This window comes from Salvelinus namaycush, chromosome 23 (assembly GCF_016432855.1).
Source record: "Salvelinus namaycush isolate Seneca chromosome 23, SaNama_1.0, whole genome shotgun sequence".
NCBI lineage: Eukaryota > Metazoa > Chordata > Actinopteri > Salmoniformes > Salmonidae > Salvelinus > Salvelinus namaycush.
In genome coordinates, this window is record NC_052329.1 from 1,283,622 (window position 1) to 1,301,155 (window position 17,534).

Consider the following 17,534-nt stretch of genomic DNA (forward strand, 5'->3'; position numbering starts at 1 on the left):
ATTTGTCCTCCGACAAATCAATTTTAAGTTTTGGTGTTCTTCAAGGTTCCGTTTTAGGACCACTATTATTTTTACTATATATTATACTTCCTGGTGATGTCATTCAGAAACACAATGTCAACTTCCACTGCTGTGCGGACGACACACAGCTGTACATTTCGATGAAACACTGTGAAGCCCCAAAATTGCCCTCCCTGGAAGCCTGTGTTTCAGACATAAGGAAGTGGATGGTGGCAAACATTTGACTCTTAATCTCGGACAAAACAGATATGTTAGTTCTAGGTCCCAAGAAACAAAGAGATCTGCTGTTTGATCTGACACTTAATCTTGATGGTTGTACAGTCGTCTCAAATAAAACTGTGAAGGACCTCGGCGTTACTCTGGACCCTGATCTCTCTTTTGACGAACCTATCAAGAATACTTCAAGGGCAGCTTTTTAACATCTTCGTAACATTGCAAAAAATCTGAAACTTTTTTGTACAAAAATGATGCAGAAAAACGAATCCATGCTTTTGTTACTTCTAGATTAGACTGCAATGCTCTACCTCTTCGGCTACCCACTCTGGCCATGTATTTAGTGCTGTCTCTACCTGGCTGGTTCCCCTCTCCACTGGGAATCTCTACCTCTGACCATATTACGGGGGTTGAGACACTGGCTTGCAAGTGCTCCTCCATGCCGTCCCTAGGAGTGGTGCATCACGTCGTGCCAGGATCGCTATTCGCTATTCTTGGGTTGAGTCACTGAGGTGATCGTCCTGTCCAGTTTTGCGCCCACTCGGGCTTGTGCGGTGGAGGAGATCTTCGTGTTTTTAGCCTTGTTTCAGAGTAGTACGTTGGTGGTCTGTTGATATCCCTCTAGTGGTGTGGGGGCTGGCTTTGGCAAAGTGGGTGAGGTTAGTATATCCTACCTGGTTGGCCCTGCCCAGTTAGCCCTGTCAGGGGGTATTGTCGGACGGGGCCACAGTGTCCCCCAACCCCCCCCCCCCCCCCCCCCCTGTCTCAGTCTCAGTCTCCAGTATCTATGCTGCAATAGTCTATGTGCCAAGGGGCTAGGGTCAGTCTGCCCTATCTGGTGAAATGCTCCTGTCTTATCTGTCCTATGTAAACTTAAGTATGCTCCCATCTCTCCCTCTCTTCCCCCCCCCCCCCCCCTCCTGGAGGACCTGAGTCCTAGGACCATGCCTCAGGACTCCTGGCTGTCCTCAGTCCACCTGGCCGTGCTGCTGATCCAGTTTCTGCTGTTTTGCCTGAGGCTATGGAACCCTGACCTGTTCACCGGACGTGCTGTTTTCGCTTTCTCTCTTTACCGCACCCACTGTCTCGACCTCTGAATGCTTGGCAACTGACATTTACTCCTTAGGTGCTGACCTGTGGCACCCTCTACAACCACTGAGATTATTATTTGACCCTGCTGGTCATCTATGAACGTTTGAACATCCTGAAGAATGATCGGGCCTTAATGGCCATGTACTCTTATAATCTCCACCTGGGACAGCCAGAAGAGGACTGGTCACCCTTCAGAGCCTGGTTCCGCTCTTGGTTTCTTCCTAGGTTCCTGCCTTTGTAGAGAGTTTTTCATAGCCACCGTTCTTCTACATCTTCTTTGCTTGCTGTTTGGGGTTTTAGGCTGGGTTTCTGTATAAGCATTTTGTGGCATCCTCCTGACAGAGCTGGTGTAACTGAGTCAGGTTTGTAGGCCTCCTTGCTTGCACACATTTTTTCAGTTCTGCCCACAAATGTTCTATAGGATTGAGGTCAGGGCTCAGAGTGATGGCCACTCCAATACCTTGACTTTGTTGTCCTTAAGCTATTTTGCCACAACTTTGGAAGTATGCTTGGGGTCATTGTCCATTTGGAAGACCCATTTGCGACCAAGCTTTAACTTCCTGACTGATGTCTTGAGATGTTGCTTCAATATATCCACAAAATGTTCCTCCCTCATGATGCAATCTAGTTCGTGAAGTGCAACAGTCCCTTCTGCAGCAAAGCACCCCCACAACATGATGCTGCCACCCCCGTGCTTCACGGTTGGGATGGTGTTCTTTGGCTTGCAAACCTCCCCCTTGTCCTCCAAACATAACAAAGGTCATTATGGCCAAACAGTTCTATTTTTGTTTCATCAGACCAGAGGACATTTCCCTAAAAAGTACAATCTTTGTCCCCATATGCAGTTGCAAACCGTAGTCTGGCATTTTTATGGCGTTTTTGGAGCAGTGGGTTCTTCCTTGCTGAGCGGCCTTTCAGGTTATGTCAATATAGGACTCGTTTTGCTGTGGATATAGATACTTTTGTACCTGTTTCTTCCAGCATCTTCACAAGGTCCTTTGCTGTTGTTCTGGAATTGATTTGCACTTTTCGCACCAAAGTACGTTAATCTCTAGGAGACATAATGTGTCTCCTTCCTGAGGGGTATGACGGCTGTGTGGTCCCATGGTGTTTATACTTGCATACTATTGTTTGTACAGATGAATGTGGTACCTTCAGGCATTTGGAAATTGCTCCCAAGGATGAACCAGAATTGTGGAGGTCTACAATTTTTGGGGGCTGATTTCTTTAGATTTTCCCATGATGTCAAGCAAAGAGGCACTGAGTTTGAAGGTAGGCCTTGAAATACATCCACAGGAACACCTCCAATTGACTCAAATGATGTCATGTAGCCTATCAGAAGCTTCTAAAGCCATTACATAATTTAATTTAATAATTTTCCAAGCTGTTTAAAGGCACAATCAACTTAGTGTATGTAAACTTCTGACCCACTGGAATTGTGATACAGTGAATTATAAATGAAATAATCTGTCTGTAAACAATTGTTGGAAAGAATTACGTGTGTCATGCACAAAGTAAATGTTCTAACCGACTTGCCAAAACTATAGTTTGTTAACAAGAAATGTGTGTAGTGGTTGAAAAACGAGTTTTAATGACTCCAACCTAAGAGTATGTAAACTTTCGACATCGAACTGTATACGTAGTCAGATAAACATTTTAATAGGCTAGTTGCTTAGTCTTATTACAGGCTGCATTTGAGGTATATACAGTATAATAGATGTAATGGAAATGTTATGTTTGTGAGCATCAGATCGTACACAGATCATATGTAAGCATAATGCTAATTTTCTAATTATAACTTGGTTGGGTTCATTATAGCATTATCGAATTCTCACTATCGCTGTATAAGCAATTTGGCAGTACGCCCAGAACATTGCTCTGGGAACCAAAATTAGTATCTAAGTTTCAAGGTCTCAGCTTTGAGAAAAGAAGCCTCATGAGCTATCGGTCAGTCACATGCAGAAACGCTAATAATGAATAATGTAAATCATGCCTATATAACTTGTCTGTGTAGCTGTACATAAGAGAATTGAAGGGACCGCCCGGGGGAGCTGATGGGACCGCCCGGGGGAGCTGATGGGACCGCCCGGGGGAACTGAAGGGACCGCCCGGGGGAACTGAAGGGACCGCCCGGGGGAACTGAAGGGACCGCGCGGGGGAACTGAAGGGACCGCCCGGGGGAGCTGAAGGGACCGCCCGGGGGAACTGAAGGGACCGCCCGGGGGAACTGAAGGGACCGCTCGGGGGAGCTTCTGACCGACTGGTACTGAGTGTGCAGTGTTTGTTGTAACCCCTCCAGTTAACTGATAGTAAAGATTCATTTAATACTGACTTCAGGTTTCGCTGGTGTTGAATTTCCACCACATAAACATTTTTACCAATATTACCGCACTGCACACCTCCATGTAGTGTACTGCTGACAGGTAACACCTCTTCAGTCATTGTCAAACACAAGCAAGGCATGATTTCCTCCATTGTGAAAAACAATTAAGAACATAATGACACACACACACACACTCCACACCTTGGTAGGATCTGGTCTTAACTCCATTCTCTATAGACCACCAGTGATTAAATAAGACGAAGGCAGTGAGATGTGAAAGAATGGATGAAGGAGTGTGAAAAGAGGGAAAGAGGCATGAAGGGAGGTGAGAACAAATAGATTGAAGGATCAAGTGAGCAGGGAAAATAATTGATTGGATTTGGGTAAGAAAAGGGAGTGAGGGATGAGGAGAGATGGGTAAGAGAAGGGAGTGAGGGATGAGGGGAGGTGAGTAGGAGGCGGGAGTGCAGGATGAGGGGAGGTGGGTAAGAGGAGGTAGTGAGGGATGAGGGGAGGTGGGAAAGAGGAGGGAGTGCGGGATGAGGAGAGATGGGAAAGAGGAGGGAGTAAGGGACGAGGGGAGGTGGGTAAGAGGAAGGAGTGAGAGATGAGGGGAGGTGGGAAAGAGGAGGGAGTGAGGGATGAGAGGAGGTGGGTAAGAGGAGGGAGTGAGGGATGAGGGGAGGTGGGAAAGAGGAGGGAGTGAGGGATGAGGGGAGGTGGGAAAGAGAAGGGAGTGAGGGATGAGGGGAGGTGGGAAAGAGGAGGGAGTGAGGGATAGGGGAGGTGGGAAAGAGGAGGGAGTGAGGGATGAGGGGAGGGAGTGAGGGAGGGATAGGGGAGGTGGTAAGAGGAGGGAGTGAGGGATGAGAGGAGGTGGGAAAGAGGAGGGAGTGAGGGATGCGGGGAGGTGTGAAAGAGGAGGGAATGAGGGATGAGGGGAGGTGGGAAAGAGGAGGGAGTGAGGGATAGAGGGAATACTCCTTTATAAAGTGGCTTGTCTCACTCACCTCTTTGAACATGTTCATGAATCGTGCTCCGAAGCGCCAGGGTTTGTGTCTGTGGCACTGCAGTGAGCTGACAGTGATCTGAGTGGAGAGCTGGGAGGCTGCTGCCACCATGTACACAGCATCATACATCAACGCTGCCTCAGTCTGGAAGAGATGTGTTAAAAAAAAGTTGTCTTTAATTGATCTCAATAGTGTACGGCAGGGGTAGGCAACCCTGGTCCTGGAGGACCACAGGCACTTCATGTTTTTGATTTACAGAGCCTTCAGAAAGTATTCATACCCCTTGACATATTCCACATTTTGTTGTGCTACAGCCTGAATTCAACAAGGACAAAATATATTGTTTTCTCATCCATCTACATACAATACCCTATAATGACAAAGTGAAAATATGTTTTTAGAATTGATTTCAAATGGATTGAAAATGAAATACAGAAATATCTAATTTACATAAGTGTTCACATCAATACATGTTAGAATAACCTTTGGAAGCGATTACAGCTGTGAGTCTTTCTGGGTAAGTCTCTAAGAGCTTTGCACACCTGGATTGTACAACATTTGCCCATTCTTTTAAAATTCTTCAGGCTCTGTCAAGTTTTTTGTTAATCATTACTAGACAGCCACTTTCAAGTCTTACCATAGACTATAAAGTAGATTTAATTAAGTCAATGCTGTAACTAGGCCACGCAGGAACATTCAATGTCATCTTGGTAAGCAACTCCAGTGTATAGTTGGCCTTGTGTTTTAGGTTATTGTCCTGCTGAAAGGTGAATTAATCTCCCAGTGTCTGTTGGAAAGCAGCCTGAAGCAGGTTTTCCTCTAGGATTTAGCCTGTCCTCAGCTCCATTCTGTTTCTTTTTTATCCTGAAAACTCCCCAGTCCTTAACGATTACAAGCATACCCACAACATGATGCAGCGAGCGTTGCAAAATACATTTTGAAATCTATGTTATTCAATTATTGCACCCACACTGCTCGTGGGCACCAACGAGCGTCTGCGTTGCCAAGGGCTAGGAGGGTTCTATTTCTGACGCAGATCGCGCTGCAAGTCCTGCCTCTCCCATCTCCTCATTGGTTTATAGAAGCAGGTACCCACATGCCATCTCGTCATTGGTTATACCCACGTGGGTGACTGAAAGACGAACGAGGTCAGTGGCTGTAATGCACATAATTATTTTAAAGTTGCCAATCGCAATATAAAGTCAAGAGAAGAAAAAGCCCGGAAGGAAGAGAGATGACGAGAAACGATTCAGTTGACCGTTTTATGTGTGGATTAATTGGCGGCGTAGAGGACCTTGTGCATTTCAGGTAAAATAACAACTCAATGTTTATATCCCAGGACAAATTAGCTAGCAACAGCAAGCTAGCTAAATAAGACAAATTAGCTAGCAAGTGCAAGCTAACTAGCTAAAGTGCCATACTGTAAATGTTTAATGCTTTTTGACCTGTCCTCAAATTGATATAATTGGTTCAGAGATATTTTAACCTGCGTGTCGTGATCGTGTTTGGTGTGGGGGGACAAAATACATTTATGCACGAGGGCGCACGATGGCGTACGGTGGCGCACGACGGCTCACGCCCGCAGCCGGTTTGGGGGCCGTGTAAGAATATGTGGACAACTACAAATACCTAGGTGTCTGGTGAGACTGTAAACTCTCCTTCCAGACTCACATTAAGCATCTCCAATCCAAAATTAAATCTAGAATCGGCATCCTATTTCGCAACAACGTATCCTTCACTCATGCTGCCAAACATACCCTCGTAAAACTGACCATCCTACCAATCCTGGACTTCGGCAATGTCATTTACAAAATAGCCTCCAACACTCTACTCAGCAAACTGGATGCAGTCTATCACAGTGCCAACCGTTTTGTCACCAAAGCCCCATATACTACCCACCACTGCGACCTGTATGCTCTCGTTGGCTGGCCCTCGCTTCATATTCGTCGCCAAACCCACTGGCTCCAGGTCATCTATAAGTCTCTGCTAGGTAAAGCCCTGCCTTATCTCAGCTCACTGGTCACCATAGCAACACCCACCCGTAGCACGCGCTCCAGCAGGTATATTTCACTGGTCACCCCCAAAGCCAATTCCTACTTTGGCCGCCTTTCCTTCCAGTTCTCTGCTGCCAATGACTGGAACAAATTGCAAAACTCACTGAAGCTGGAGACTCATATCTTCCTCACTAACTTTAAGCATCAGCTGTCAGACCAGCTTACCGATCATTGCACCTGTACATAGCCCATCTGTAAATATCCCAACCAACTACCTCATCCCCATATTGTTATTTATTTTATATATATTTTTTGCTCCTTTGCACCCCAGTATCTCTACTTGCACATTCATCTTCTGCACATCTATCATTCTAGTGTTTAATTGCTATATTGTAATTATTTCGACCACTATGGCCTATTTATTGCCTTACCTCCCTAATCTTACCTCATTTTCACACACTGTATATAGACTTTTCTATTGTGTTATTGACTGTACGTTTGTTTATTCCATATGTAACTCTGTATTGTTGTTTGTGTCGCACTACTTTGCTTTTTCTTGGCCAGGTCGCAGTTGTAAATGAGAACTTGTTCTCAACTGGTCTACCTGGTTAAATAAAGGTGAAATAAAAAAAATAAAAAATGAGTTTGGATTGGTCTGCCGTGTAGCACACTTCTGTCTACAACATGAGCTGGTCAGTATGTATAGGTAATCCCTTCTAACACGTAATTTTTTTGAAAGATATCACGTAGTAGAACTGCATAATTGTTGTACTCCACTTTCTGGAGGACCGAAATCAGTTGAATTAGAGTTTTATTGCAAATATGCAGACGGACTCGGAAAGAGAACACACAGAAGACTGTTGTATAAAACACGTATCTCCACAGTACATCTTCAAACTACCGTGACAGAAAGGGAGAAGCATCCGTCCATGTATACGGGTAAATTATCTAGTTAGCTACATTTTCAGATATTAGAAGTTTCTAATTTTGTCAGAAAGGCGTTTTCTTTTCACGTTAAAGTGTACTGTTAGCTAGCTAGCTAACGGTACCTGGCTGTCTAGCTAGCTAACGTGTATGATCTGTGTAGTAATATTATTTATATCTCAGAGGTATTTGCATTGCTAGCTATAGCCTAATGTTAGTTAGCTAACATTGAACCTGGTTGAATAGCAACCTGCAGATAGGTAGTAACGTTATGAGTTGGGATTATGGTTCATTGTTTAGCTAGCTAGCTAGCTACATGTCTTAACAAAAGACCACTATGAAAGTATCTATTTCAAAAGAATGTTTATGATGTCACTGCGACAAATGACATCATAAACATTCTTTTGAAATAGATACTTTCATAGTGGAGTCTTTGAATGTGGCCGGTGTCAGTAAACGTTGGCAAAAAAGCATAATAAAATTATTGCTGGCAGCACAGTTGCAGTCACCAACGCTCTGGATAACATCAAAACAGCCTAACCAGCTCTGCTAGGGCGATTAAAATGGTCAGTGAGCTGTTCTCCCATTTGTGTCTGGAAGTAGCTAGCAAGCTAGCCAAATTTAGCCAGTTAGCTTGGGTGCGTGACTGCTGTTGTTCGGTCAGAACGCTCAGATCAACCCGACTCCTCGGCCAGAGCGTCCAGAAGGCGCTCTGAACGCTCCGAGAGCGAAACACTCTGAATTTACGAACAGACAATCGGACAACGCTCTGAGTTTACGAACGCCCAGAGCACACTCTGACACTCCAGAATAAATTTACGAACACACACGTACTATAAACCAGCCTTTAGTCTTGAACTCTTTGGTTGTTTAGTACACGGGCTCACATACCAAAACATTCAAGGTGCATTTTCTCAAAAGTGAGGTTACAAGTTGATCAACTTTCAAATCAAAATTACTTTCCAATTGTTCCTCAACTGTAGTGTATGATATACCATTTTCTAGCTCTGAGTCTCTACTTTTATCCAATGTAAAAAACACAATATCAAATTTTGCTACATAAGCCCGAATCAAGCCGGTCGGTCACATATTAAATTAAATAGTTCTCAACAAAATGCCACATTTGGGTCGCATAAACCTTTGTCAACATTTGGCCAACGTACCGTCATCATGCCATCCAGCATGCCCGTCTCTGGTTTGGGCGGGGCCTGCTGGCGCTCCATGGACCACTTGTCGACCACGGAGGCGACCTGCGGGTTGTCTATGTTGAGGAGGCGGAACCCGGTCATGTTCACACCGCTGTACCTGTACGGCTCCAGGTCCAGAGCAAATAGGTCCTGAGGAAGGAGAAACACCTGGAGTTAGTAACAAACAGGTCCCGAGGAGGGAGAAACACCTAGAGTTAGTAACAAACAGGTCCTGAGGAAGGAGAAACACCTGGAGTTAGTAACAAACAGGTCCTGAGGAAGGAGAAACACCTGGAGTTAGTAACAAACAGGTCCTGAGGAGGGAGAAACACCTGGAGTTAGTAACAAACAGGTCCTGAGGAAGGAGAAACACCTGGAGTTAGTAACAAACAGGTCCTGAGGAAGGAGAAACACCTGGAGTTAGTAACAAACAGGTCCTGAGGAAGGAGAAACACCTGGAGTTAGTAACAAACAGGTCCTGAGGAAGGAGAAACACCTGGAGTTAGTAACAAACAGGTCCTGAGGAAGGAGAAACACCTGGAGTTAGTAACAAACAGGTCCTGAGGAGGGAGAAACACCTGGAGTTAATAACAAACAGGTCCTGAGGAGGGAGAAACACCTGGAGTTAGTAACAAACAGGTCCTGAGGAGGGAGAAACACCTGGAGTTAGTAACAAACAGGTCCTGAGGAGGGAGAAACACCTGGAGTTAGTAACAAACAGGTCCTGAGGAAGGAGAAACACCTAGAGTTAGTAACAAACAGGTCCTGAAGAGGGAGAAACACCTGGAGTTAGTAACAAACAGGTCCTGAGGAAGGAGAAACACCTGGAGTTAGTAACAAACAGGTCCTGAGGAAGGAGAAACACCTGGAGTTAGTAACAAACAGGTCCTGAGGAGGGAGAAACACCTGGAGTTAGTAACAAACAGGCCCTGAGGAAGGAGAAACACCTGGAGTTAGTAACAAACAGGTCCTGAGGAAGGAGAAACACCTGGAGTTAGTAACAAACAGGTCCTGAGGAAGGAGAAACACCTGGAGTTAGTAACAAACAGGTCCTGAAGAGGGAGAAACACCTGGAGTAAGTAACAAATAGGTCCTGAGGAGGGAGAAACACCTGGAGTTAGTAACAAACAGGTCCTGAGGAGGGAGAAACACCTGGAGTTAGTAACAAACAGGTCCTGAAGAGGGAGAAACACCTGGAGTTAGTAACAAACAGGTCCTGAGGAAGGAGAAACACCTGGAGTTAGTAACAAACACGTCCTGAAGAGGGAGAAACACCTGGAGTTAGTAACAAATAGGTCCTGAAGAGGGAGAAACACCTGGAGTTAGTAACAAACAGGTCCTGAGGAGGGAGAAACACCTGGAGTTTGTAACAAACAGGTCCTGAGAGAAACACCTGGAGTTAGTAACAAACAGGTCCTGAGGAAGGAGAAACACCTGGAGTTAGTAACAAACAGGTCCTGAAGAGGGAGAAACACCTGGAGTTAGTAACAAACAGGTCCTGAGGAAGGAGAAACACCTGGAGTTAGTAACAAACAGGTCCTGAGGAAGGAGAAACACCTGGAGTTAGTAACAAACAGGTCCTGAGGAAGGAGAAACACCTGGAGTTAGTAACAAACAGGTCCTGAGGAAGGAGAAACACCTGGAGTTAGTAACAAACAGGTCCTGAGGAGGGAGAAACACCTGGAGTTAGTAACAAACAGGTCCTGAGGAGGGAGAAACACCTGGAGTTAGTAACAAACAGGTCCTGAGGAAGGAGAAACACCTGGAGTTAGTAACAAACAGGTCCTGAGGAAGGAGAAACACCTGGAGTTAGTAACAAACAGGTCCTGAGGAGGGAGAAACACCTGGAGTTAGTAACAAACAGGTCCTGAGGAAGGAGAAACACCTGGAGTTAGTAACAAACAGGTCCTGAGGAGGGAGAAACACCTGGAGTTAGTAACAAACAGGTCCTGAGGAGGGAGAAACACCTGGAGTTAGTAACAAACAGGTCCTGAGGAGGGAGAAACACCTGGAGTTAGTAACAAACAGGTCCTGAGAGAAACACCTGGAGTTAGTAACAAACAGGTCCTGAGGAGGGAGAAACACCTGGAGTTTGTAACAAACAGGTCCTGAGAGAAACACCTGGAGTTAGTAACAAACAGGTCCTGAGGAAGGAGAAACACCTGGAGTTAGTAACAAACAGGTCCTGAAGAGGGAGAAACACCTGGAGTTAGTAACAAACAGGTCCTGAGGAAGGAGAAACACCTGGAGTTAGTAACAAACAGGTCCTGAAGAGGGAGAAACACCTGGAGTTAGTAACAAACAGGTCCTGAGGAAGGAGAAACACCTGGAGTTAGTAACAAACAGGTCCTGAGGAGGGAGAAACACCTGGAGTTAGTAACAAACAGGTCCTGAGGAGGGAGAAACACCTGGAGTTAGTAACAAACAGGTCCTGAGGAGGGAGAAACACCTGGAGTTAGTAACAAACAGGTCCTGAGGAGGGGGAAACACCTGGAGTTAGTAACAAACAGGTCCTGAGGAAGGAGAAACACCTGGAGTTAGTAACAAACAGGTCCTGAGGAGGGAGAAACACCTGGAGTTAGTAACAAACAGGTCCTCAGGAAGGAGAAACACCTGGAGTTAGTAACAAACAGGTCTTGAGGAGGGAGAAACACCTGGAGTTAGTAACAAACAGGTCTTGAGGAGGGAGAAACACCTGGAGTTAGTAACAAACAGGTCCTGAGGAGGGAGAAACACCTGGAGTTAGTAACAAACAGGTCTTGAGGAGGGAGAAACACCTGGAGTTAGTAACAAACAGGTCTTGAGGAGGGAGAAACACCTGGAGTTAGTAACAAACAGGTCCTGAAGAGGGAGAAACACCTGGAGTTAGTAACAAACAGGTCCTGAGGAGGGAGAAACACCTGGAGTTAGTAACAAACAGGTCCTGAAGAGGGAAAAACACCTGGAGTTAGTAACAAACAGGTCCTGAAGAGGGAGAAACACCTGGAGTTAGTAACAAACAGGTCCTGAGGAAGGAGAAACACCTGGAGTTAGTAACAAACAGGTCCTGAAGAGGGAGAAACACCTGGAGTTAGTAACAAACAGGTCCTGAGGAGGGAGAAACACCTGGAGTTAGTAACAAACAGGTCCTGAGGAAGGAGAAACACCTGGAGTTAGTAACAAACAGGTCCTGAGGAGGGAGAAACACCTGGAGTTAGTAACAAACAGGTCCTGAAGAGGGAGAAACACCTGGAGTTAGTAACAAACAGGTCCTGAGGAGGGAGAAACACCTGGAGTTAGTAACAAACAGGTCCTGAGGAAGGAGAAACACCTGGAGTTAGTAACAAACAGGTCCTGAGGAGGGAGAAACACCTGGAGTTAGTAACAAACAGGTCCTGAGGAAGGAGAAACACCTGGAGTTAGTAACAAACAGGTCCTGAGGAAGGAGAAACACCTGGAGTTAGTAACAAACAGGTCCTGAAGAGGGAGAAACACCTGGAGTTAGTAACAAACAGGTCCTGAGGAAGGAGAAACACCTGGAGTTAGTAACAAACAGGTCCTGAGGAAGGAGAAACACCTGGAGTTAGTAACAAACAGGTCCTGAGGAAGGAGAAACACCTGGAGTTAGTAACAAACAGGTCCTGAGGAAGGAGAAACACCTGGAGTTAGTAACAAACAGGTCCTGAGGAAGGAGAAACACCTGGAGTTAGTAACAAACAGGTCCTGAGGAAGGAGAAACACCTGGAGTTAGTAACAAACAGGTCCTGAAGAGGGAGAAACACCTGGAGTTAGTAACAAACAGGTCCTGAGGAAGGAGAAACACCTGGAGTTAGTAACAAACAGGTCCTGAGGAAGGAGAAACACCTGGAGTTAGTAACAAACAGGTCCTGAGGAAGGAGAAACACCTGGAGTTAGTAACAAACAGGTCCTGAGGAAGGAGAAACACCTGGAGTTAGTAACAAACAGGTCCTGAGGAGGAGGGAGAAACACCTGGAGTTAGTAACAAACAGGTCCTGAGGAGGGAGAAACACCTGGAGTTAGTAACAAACAGGTCCTGAGGAGGGAGAAACACCTGGAGTTAGTAACAAACAGGTCCTGAGGAAGGAGAAACACCTGGAGTTAGTAACAAACAGGTCCTGAGGAGGGAGAAACACCTGGAGTTAGTAACAAACAGGTCCTGAGGAGGGAGAAACACCTGGAGTTAGTAACAAACAGGTCCTGAGGAGGGAGAAACACCTGGAGTTAGTAACAAACAGGTCCTGAGAGAAACACCTGGAGTTAGTAACAAACAGGTCCTGAGGAGGGAGAAACACCTGGAGTTTGTAACAAACAGGTCCTGAGAGAAACACCTGGAGTTAGTAACAAACAGGTCCTGAGGAAGGAGAAACACCTGGAGTTAGTAACAAACAGGTCCTGAAGAGGGAGAAACACCTGGAGTTAGTAACAAACAGGTCCTGAGGAAGGAGAAACACCTGGAGTTAGTAACAAACAGGTCCTGAAGAGGGAGAAACACCTGGAGTTAGTAACAAACAGGTCCTGAGGAAGGAGAAACACCTGGAGTTAGTAACAAACAGGTCCTGAGGAGGGAGAAACACCTGGAGTTAGTAACAAACAGGTCCTGAGGAGGGAGAAACACCTGGAGTTAGTAACAAACAGGTCCTGAGGAGGGAGAAACACCTGGAGTTAGTAACAAACAGGTCCTGAGGAGGGGGAAACACCTGGAGTTAGTAACAAACAGGTCCTGAGGAGGGAGAAACACCTGGAGTTAGTAACAAACAGGTCCTGAGGAGGGAGAAACACCTGTAGTTAGTAACAAACAGGTCCTGAGGAGGGGGAAACACCTGGAGTTAGTAACAAACAGGTCCTGAGGAGGGAGAAACACCTGGAGTTAGTAACAAACAGGTCCTGAGGAGGGAGAAACACCTGGAGTTAGTAACAAACAGGTCCTGAGGAAGGAGAAACACCTGGAGTTAGTAACAAACAGGTCCTGAGGAGGGAGAAACACCTGGAGTTAGTAACAAACAGGTCCTGAGGAAGGAGAAACACCTGGAGTTAGTAACAAACAGGTCTTGAGGAGGGAGAAACACCTGGAGTTAGTAACAAACAGGTCTTGAGGAGGGAGAAACACCTGGAGTTAGTAACAAACAGGTCCTGAGGAGGGAGAAACACCTGGAGTTAGTAACAAACAGGTCTTGAGGAGGGAGAAACACCTGGAGTTAGTAACAAACAGGTCTTGAGGAGGGAGAAACACCTGGAGTTAGTAACAAACAGGTCCTGAAGAGGGAGAAACACCTGGAGTTAGTAACAAACAGGTCCTGAGGAGGGAGAAACACCTGGAGTTAGTAACAAACAGGTCCTGAGGAGGGAGAAACACCTGGAGTTAGTAACAAACAGGTCCTGAGGAGGGAGAAACACCTGGAGTTAGTAACAAACAGGTCCTGAGGAGGGAGAAACACCTGGAGTTAGTAACAAACAGGTCCTGAGGAAGGAGAAACACCTGGAGTTTGTGTGGTCAGTCAATGGCACAAGGTTAAATAACGTGGTCAGGGTAAACTCCAGACTCTACCTATAATCCTCAATACCGATTGATCTTTCACCACTACTTATAATCCTCAAAATGATTGATCTTTCAGCCCTATCAATAATCATCAAAACGATTGACCTTTTACTCCTACCTATAACCCTCAAAACGATTGACCTTTCACCACTACTTATAATCCTCAAAACGATTGGCCTTTCAGCCCTATCAATAATCCTCAAAACGATTGACCTTTCCCCCCTACCTTTAATCCTCAAAAGAAATTGACCTTTCACCCCTACCTATAATCCTCAAAACAAATTGACCTTTCAAAGGATATACTCAGAGAAACTCAAAACGATGGGAGGAGAATGTAATATGTAATACCATGGCATTTGAGAAAAGTACACATATTACTATTCCGTTAGATTTCAACACACCTGTTTGGTTTGAACGGTGTACACCAGCAGTCTTTATATTACCCGTATAGGCCGTGTCTGGATACCCGTACTTGAGGTCTGAATCGTAGGCATTTTGGGTATATGAAAAAATAAAGTTTTATTTTATGTGACATTTCTAAAATGTTGTATGCTTTAAATGCCAGTATTTCCTACTCATTTAGGCTTTTCATCTTGTAGAATTCTCTGCTCACTATTGAGGAAGAGAATCGTATTTCCGAAACCCACGTGTTTTGACAACAGCTGATAATCAGCTGAGGAGGGGCGCGCTGTACCAAAATGAACCAATGGCGGGAATCAATGCAATTGCACATTTAGATGAGGTTGTCACGCCCTGACCTTAGAGAGACGTTTTATTTCTCTACTTGGTGAGGTCAGGGTGGGATTTGGGGTGGGCATTCTACGTTTTCTATTTCTTTGTTTTTGGGCCGAGTGTGGTTCCCAATCAGAGGCAGCTGTCTATCGTTGTCTCTGATTGGGAATCATACTTAGACAGCCTTTTTTTCCCACCTAATGTTGTGGGTAATTATTTATTTTCTGTGAGTGTTTGTGTGCGCCACGGTTGCGTCACGGTCGGTTTCTGTTTACCTGTTTGTTTTTTTTGTGAAGGTTTCACTCCTATTAAAGTTGTGGAATTACACGCTGCGCCTTGGCTCATTTATGACAGGGAGTTTGAAGACAGTGAACGTGACAGAGGTATTCTCAGTAGCAGGACACTAGCGCTCTGGTTATTTGTTACTTCCTGCATTCGTTTTGACCAAACAGTAACGTTCTAAATCGTATGTATTACGATTAGTACGATTTAGTACACCGTGTGCCGTTTAGACACACGGCCTGAATCAGAGTCATAAAACAATGTTCTTACCAGAGTAGTGAAGAAGAAGTGGTAATACTCAGTCATCATCCCCATGGACATGATCTGTATAGGAGAGACAGAGAGGATGAGTCCCAAAGGGCATCCTATTTCCTTTATAGTGCACTACTTTTGACCAGGACCCATAGGGCAATGGTTTAAAATGAAGTATACTATATAGGAAATATGGTTCCGTTTGGGACAGAAGAGATAGACAGAGCTCAGCTCCACACACCACTAGTGTTCTGCCCAAGCCAGCACAAATCACATTTAAACTCCATCCATCCATAACTATAGTCATACCACAGGGACCACTGTAAATGAGACACTTCCTCCGTTTCTAGCAGGGGCTCATTTTGTTTGGTATGCTCGCTGTGCATTTAGGTGACTGTATGAGTAATACACGGCTCGATTGGTACACATTCGTGTGGCGTCTCCATTCATCTGTTTCACAGCTACTGTTTTTTTTTAAATGTGTGTGTCTGTATAGAAACAAGCTCGATTTGGCATTGGAAATGAACATACTGTAGGATTTCTGCAGGGGATAGAAAATCGACTAATCTGTCTGGCCACAAAATCCAAACTGGAATTGTGTTTAAGAGGACAGGAGATGAAAGGAGAGGAAGGGAGAGGAAATGACAGGAGAGGAAAGGAAAGGAAAGGAAAGGAGAGGAAAGGTGAGGAGAGGAAAGGAAAGGACAGGAGAGGAGAGGAAAGGAGACGAAAGGAGAGGAAGGGAGAGGAAAGGAAAGGATAGGAAATGAGAAGAAAGGAGAAGAAAAGAGAGTAAAGGAGAAGAAAGGAGACGAAAGGAGAGGAAGGGAGAGGGAAGGAAAGGAGAGGAAGAGAGGAGAAGAAAAGAGAGGAAAGGAGAGGAAGAGAGGAGAAGAAAAGAGAGGAAAGGAGAGGAGAGGAAAGGAGAAGAAAGGATAGGAAAGGAGAGGAGAGGAAAGGATAGGAAATGAGAAGAAAGGAGAAGAAAAGAGAGTAAAGGAGAAGAAAAGAGAGGAAAGGAGAGGAGAGGAAAGGAGAAGAAAGGATAGGAAAGGAGAGGAGAGGAAAGGAGAAGAAAGGATAGGAAAGGAGAGGAGAGGAAAGGATAGGAAATGAGAAGAAAGGAGAAGAAAAGAGAGTAAAGGAGAAGAAAGGAGACGAAAGGAGAGGAAGGGAGAGGGAAGGAAAGGATAGGAAAGGAGAGGAGAGGAGAGGAAAGGAGAAGAAAGGAGACGAAAGGAGAGGAAGGGAGAGGGAAGGAAAGGATAGGAAAGGAGAGGAGAGGAGAGGAAAGAAGAAGAAGGGTAAGCATACATACTGACCTGTTTGAGTACGTCTGCGGAGGTCTGGTAGGAACAGTCGAAGATGACATAGAACTCTTTCCCCTTCTTCATCTCCTTTAGTAACGGCCGGGCGTCTTTACTCTCCGTAGGCAGCTGGCGAATCTTAATCTTGATGCTGTACCTGGACGGAGCTTTGATCAGCTCCTGAAGACGAATTAACCCTGGGACAGAGAAAGAGAAGGAAATAAATACAGAAATATGTTATGGGTAAAAGGGGCTTTGCAAACCGATCCTGGTTCAAAGCAGATTAAAGATACAGTCCGGGGATCTTAAGCACTTACAAATTCGTAACATATCATACGATTTGGATGACGTAGGTCAAAGCAGTACATTCAATGTGACCCTTCAGATCAGACAACGTGTTTGAGAGATGAGTAAAGGACGAAACCAAACTCCAGCAATAATATGATATGACTGGAGAGGAAATGCATCTGGAGAGGAACCAAACTCTGAAGCCTATTGGCCCTGGTCAAAAAATTGTTTAGAGTAGGATGGTAGAGGGGTGGTTTAGAGTAGGATGGTAGAGGGTTTGTTTAGAGTAGGATGGTAGAGGGATTGTTTAGAGTAGGATGGTAGAGGGTTTGTTTAGAGTAGGATGGTAGAGGGTTTGTTTAGAGTAGGATGG

The 17,534-nt window shown here is 45.2% G+C and overlaps 1 protein-coding gene across 1 annotated transcript in view; it reads right to left on the reverse strand.

Annotated features, from left to right (window-relative positions):
• LOC120018903 (glutamate receptor ionotropic, kainate 1-like) overlaps window positions 1-17,534 on the reverse strand; it is an 86,534-nt gene that overhangs the window by 43,054 nt on the left and 25,946 nt on the right. The window contains exons 5-8 of the mRNA XM_038962122.1: window positions 16,889-17,070; window positions 15,585-15,638; window positions 8,741-8,914; window positions 4,660-4,803 (exon numbers count right to left, since the gene is read on the reverse strand). Of these exons, the coding sequence (XP_038818050.1) occupies window positions 4,660-4,803; window positions 8,741-8,914; window positions 15,585-15,638; window positions 16,889-17,070 (554 nt within the window). The remainder of the gene's footprint in view (window positions 1-4,659; window positions 4,804-8,740; window positions 8,915-15,584; window positions 15,639-16,888; window positions 17,071-17,534) is intronic.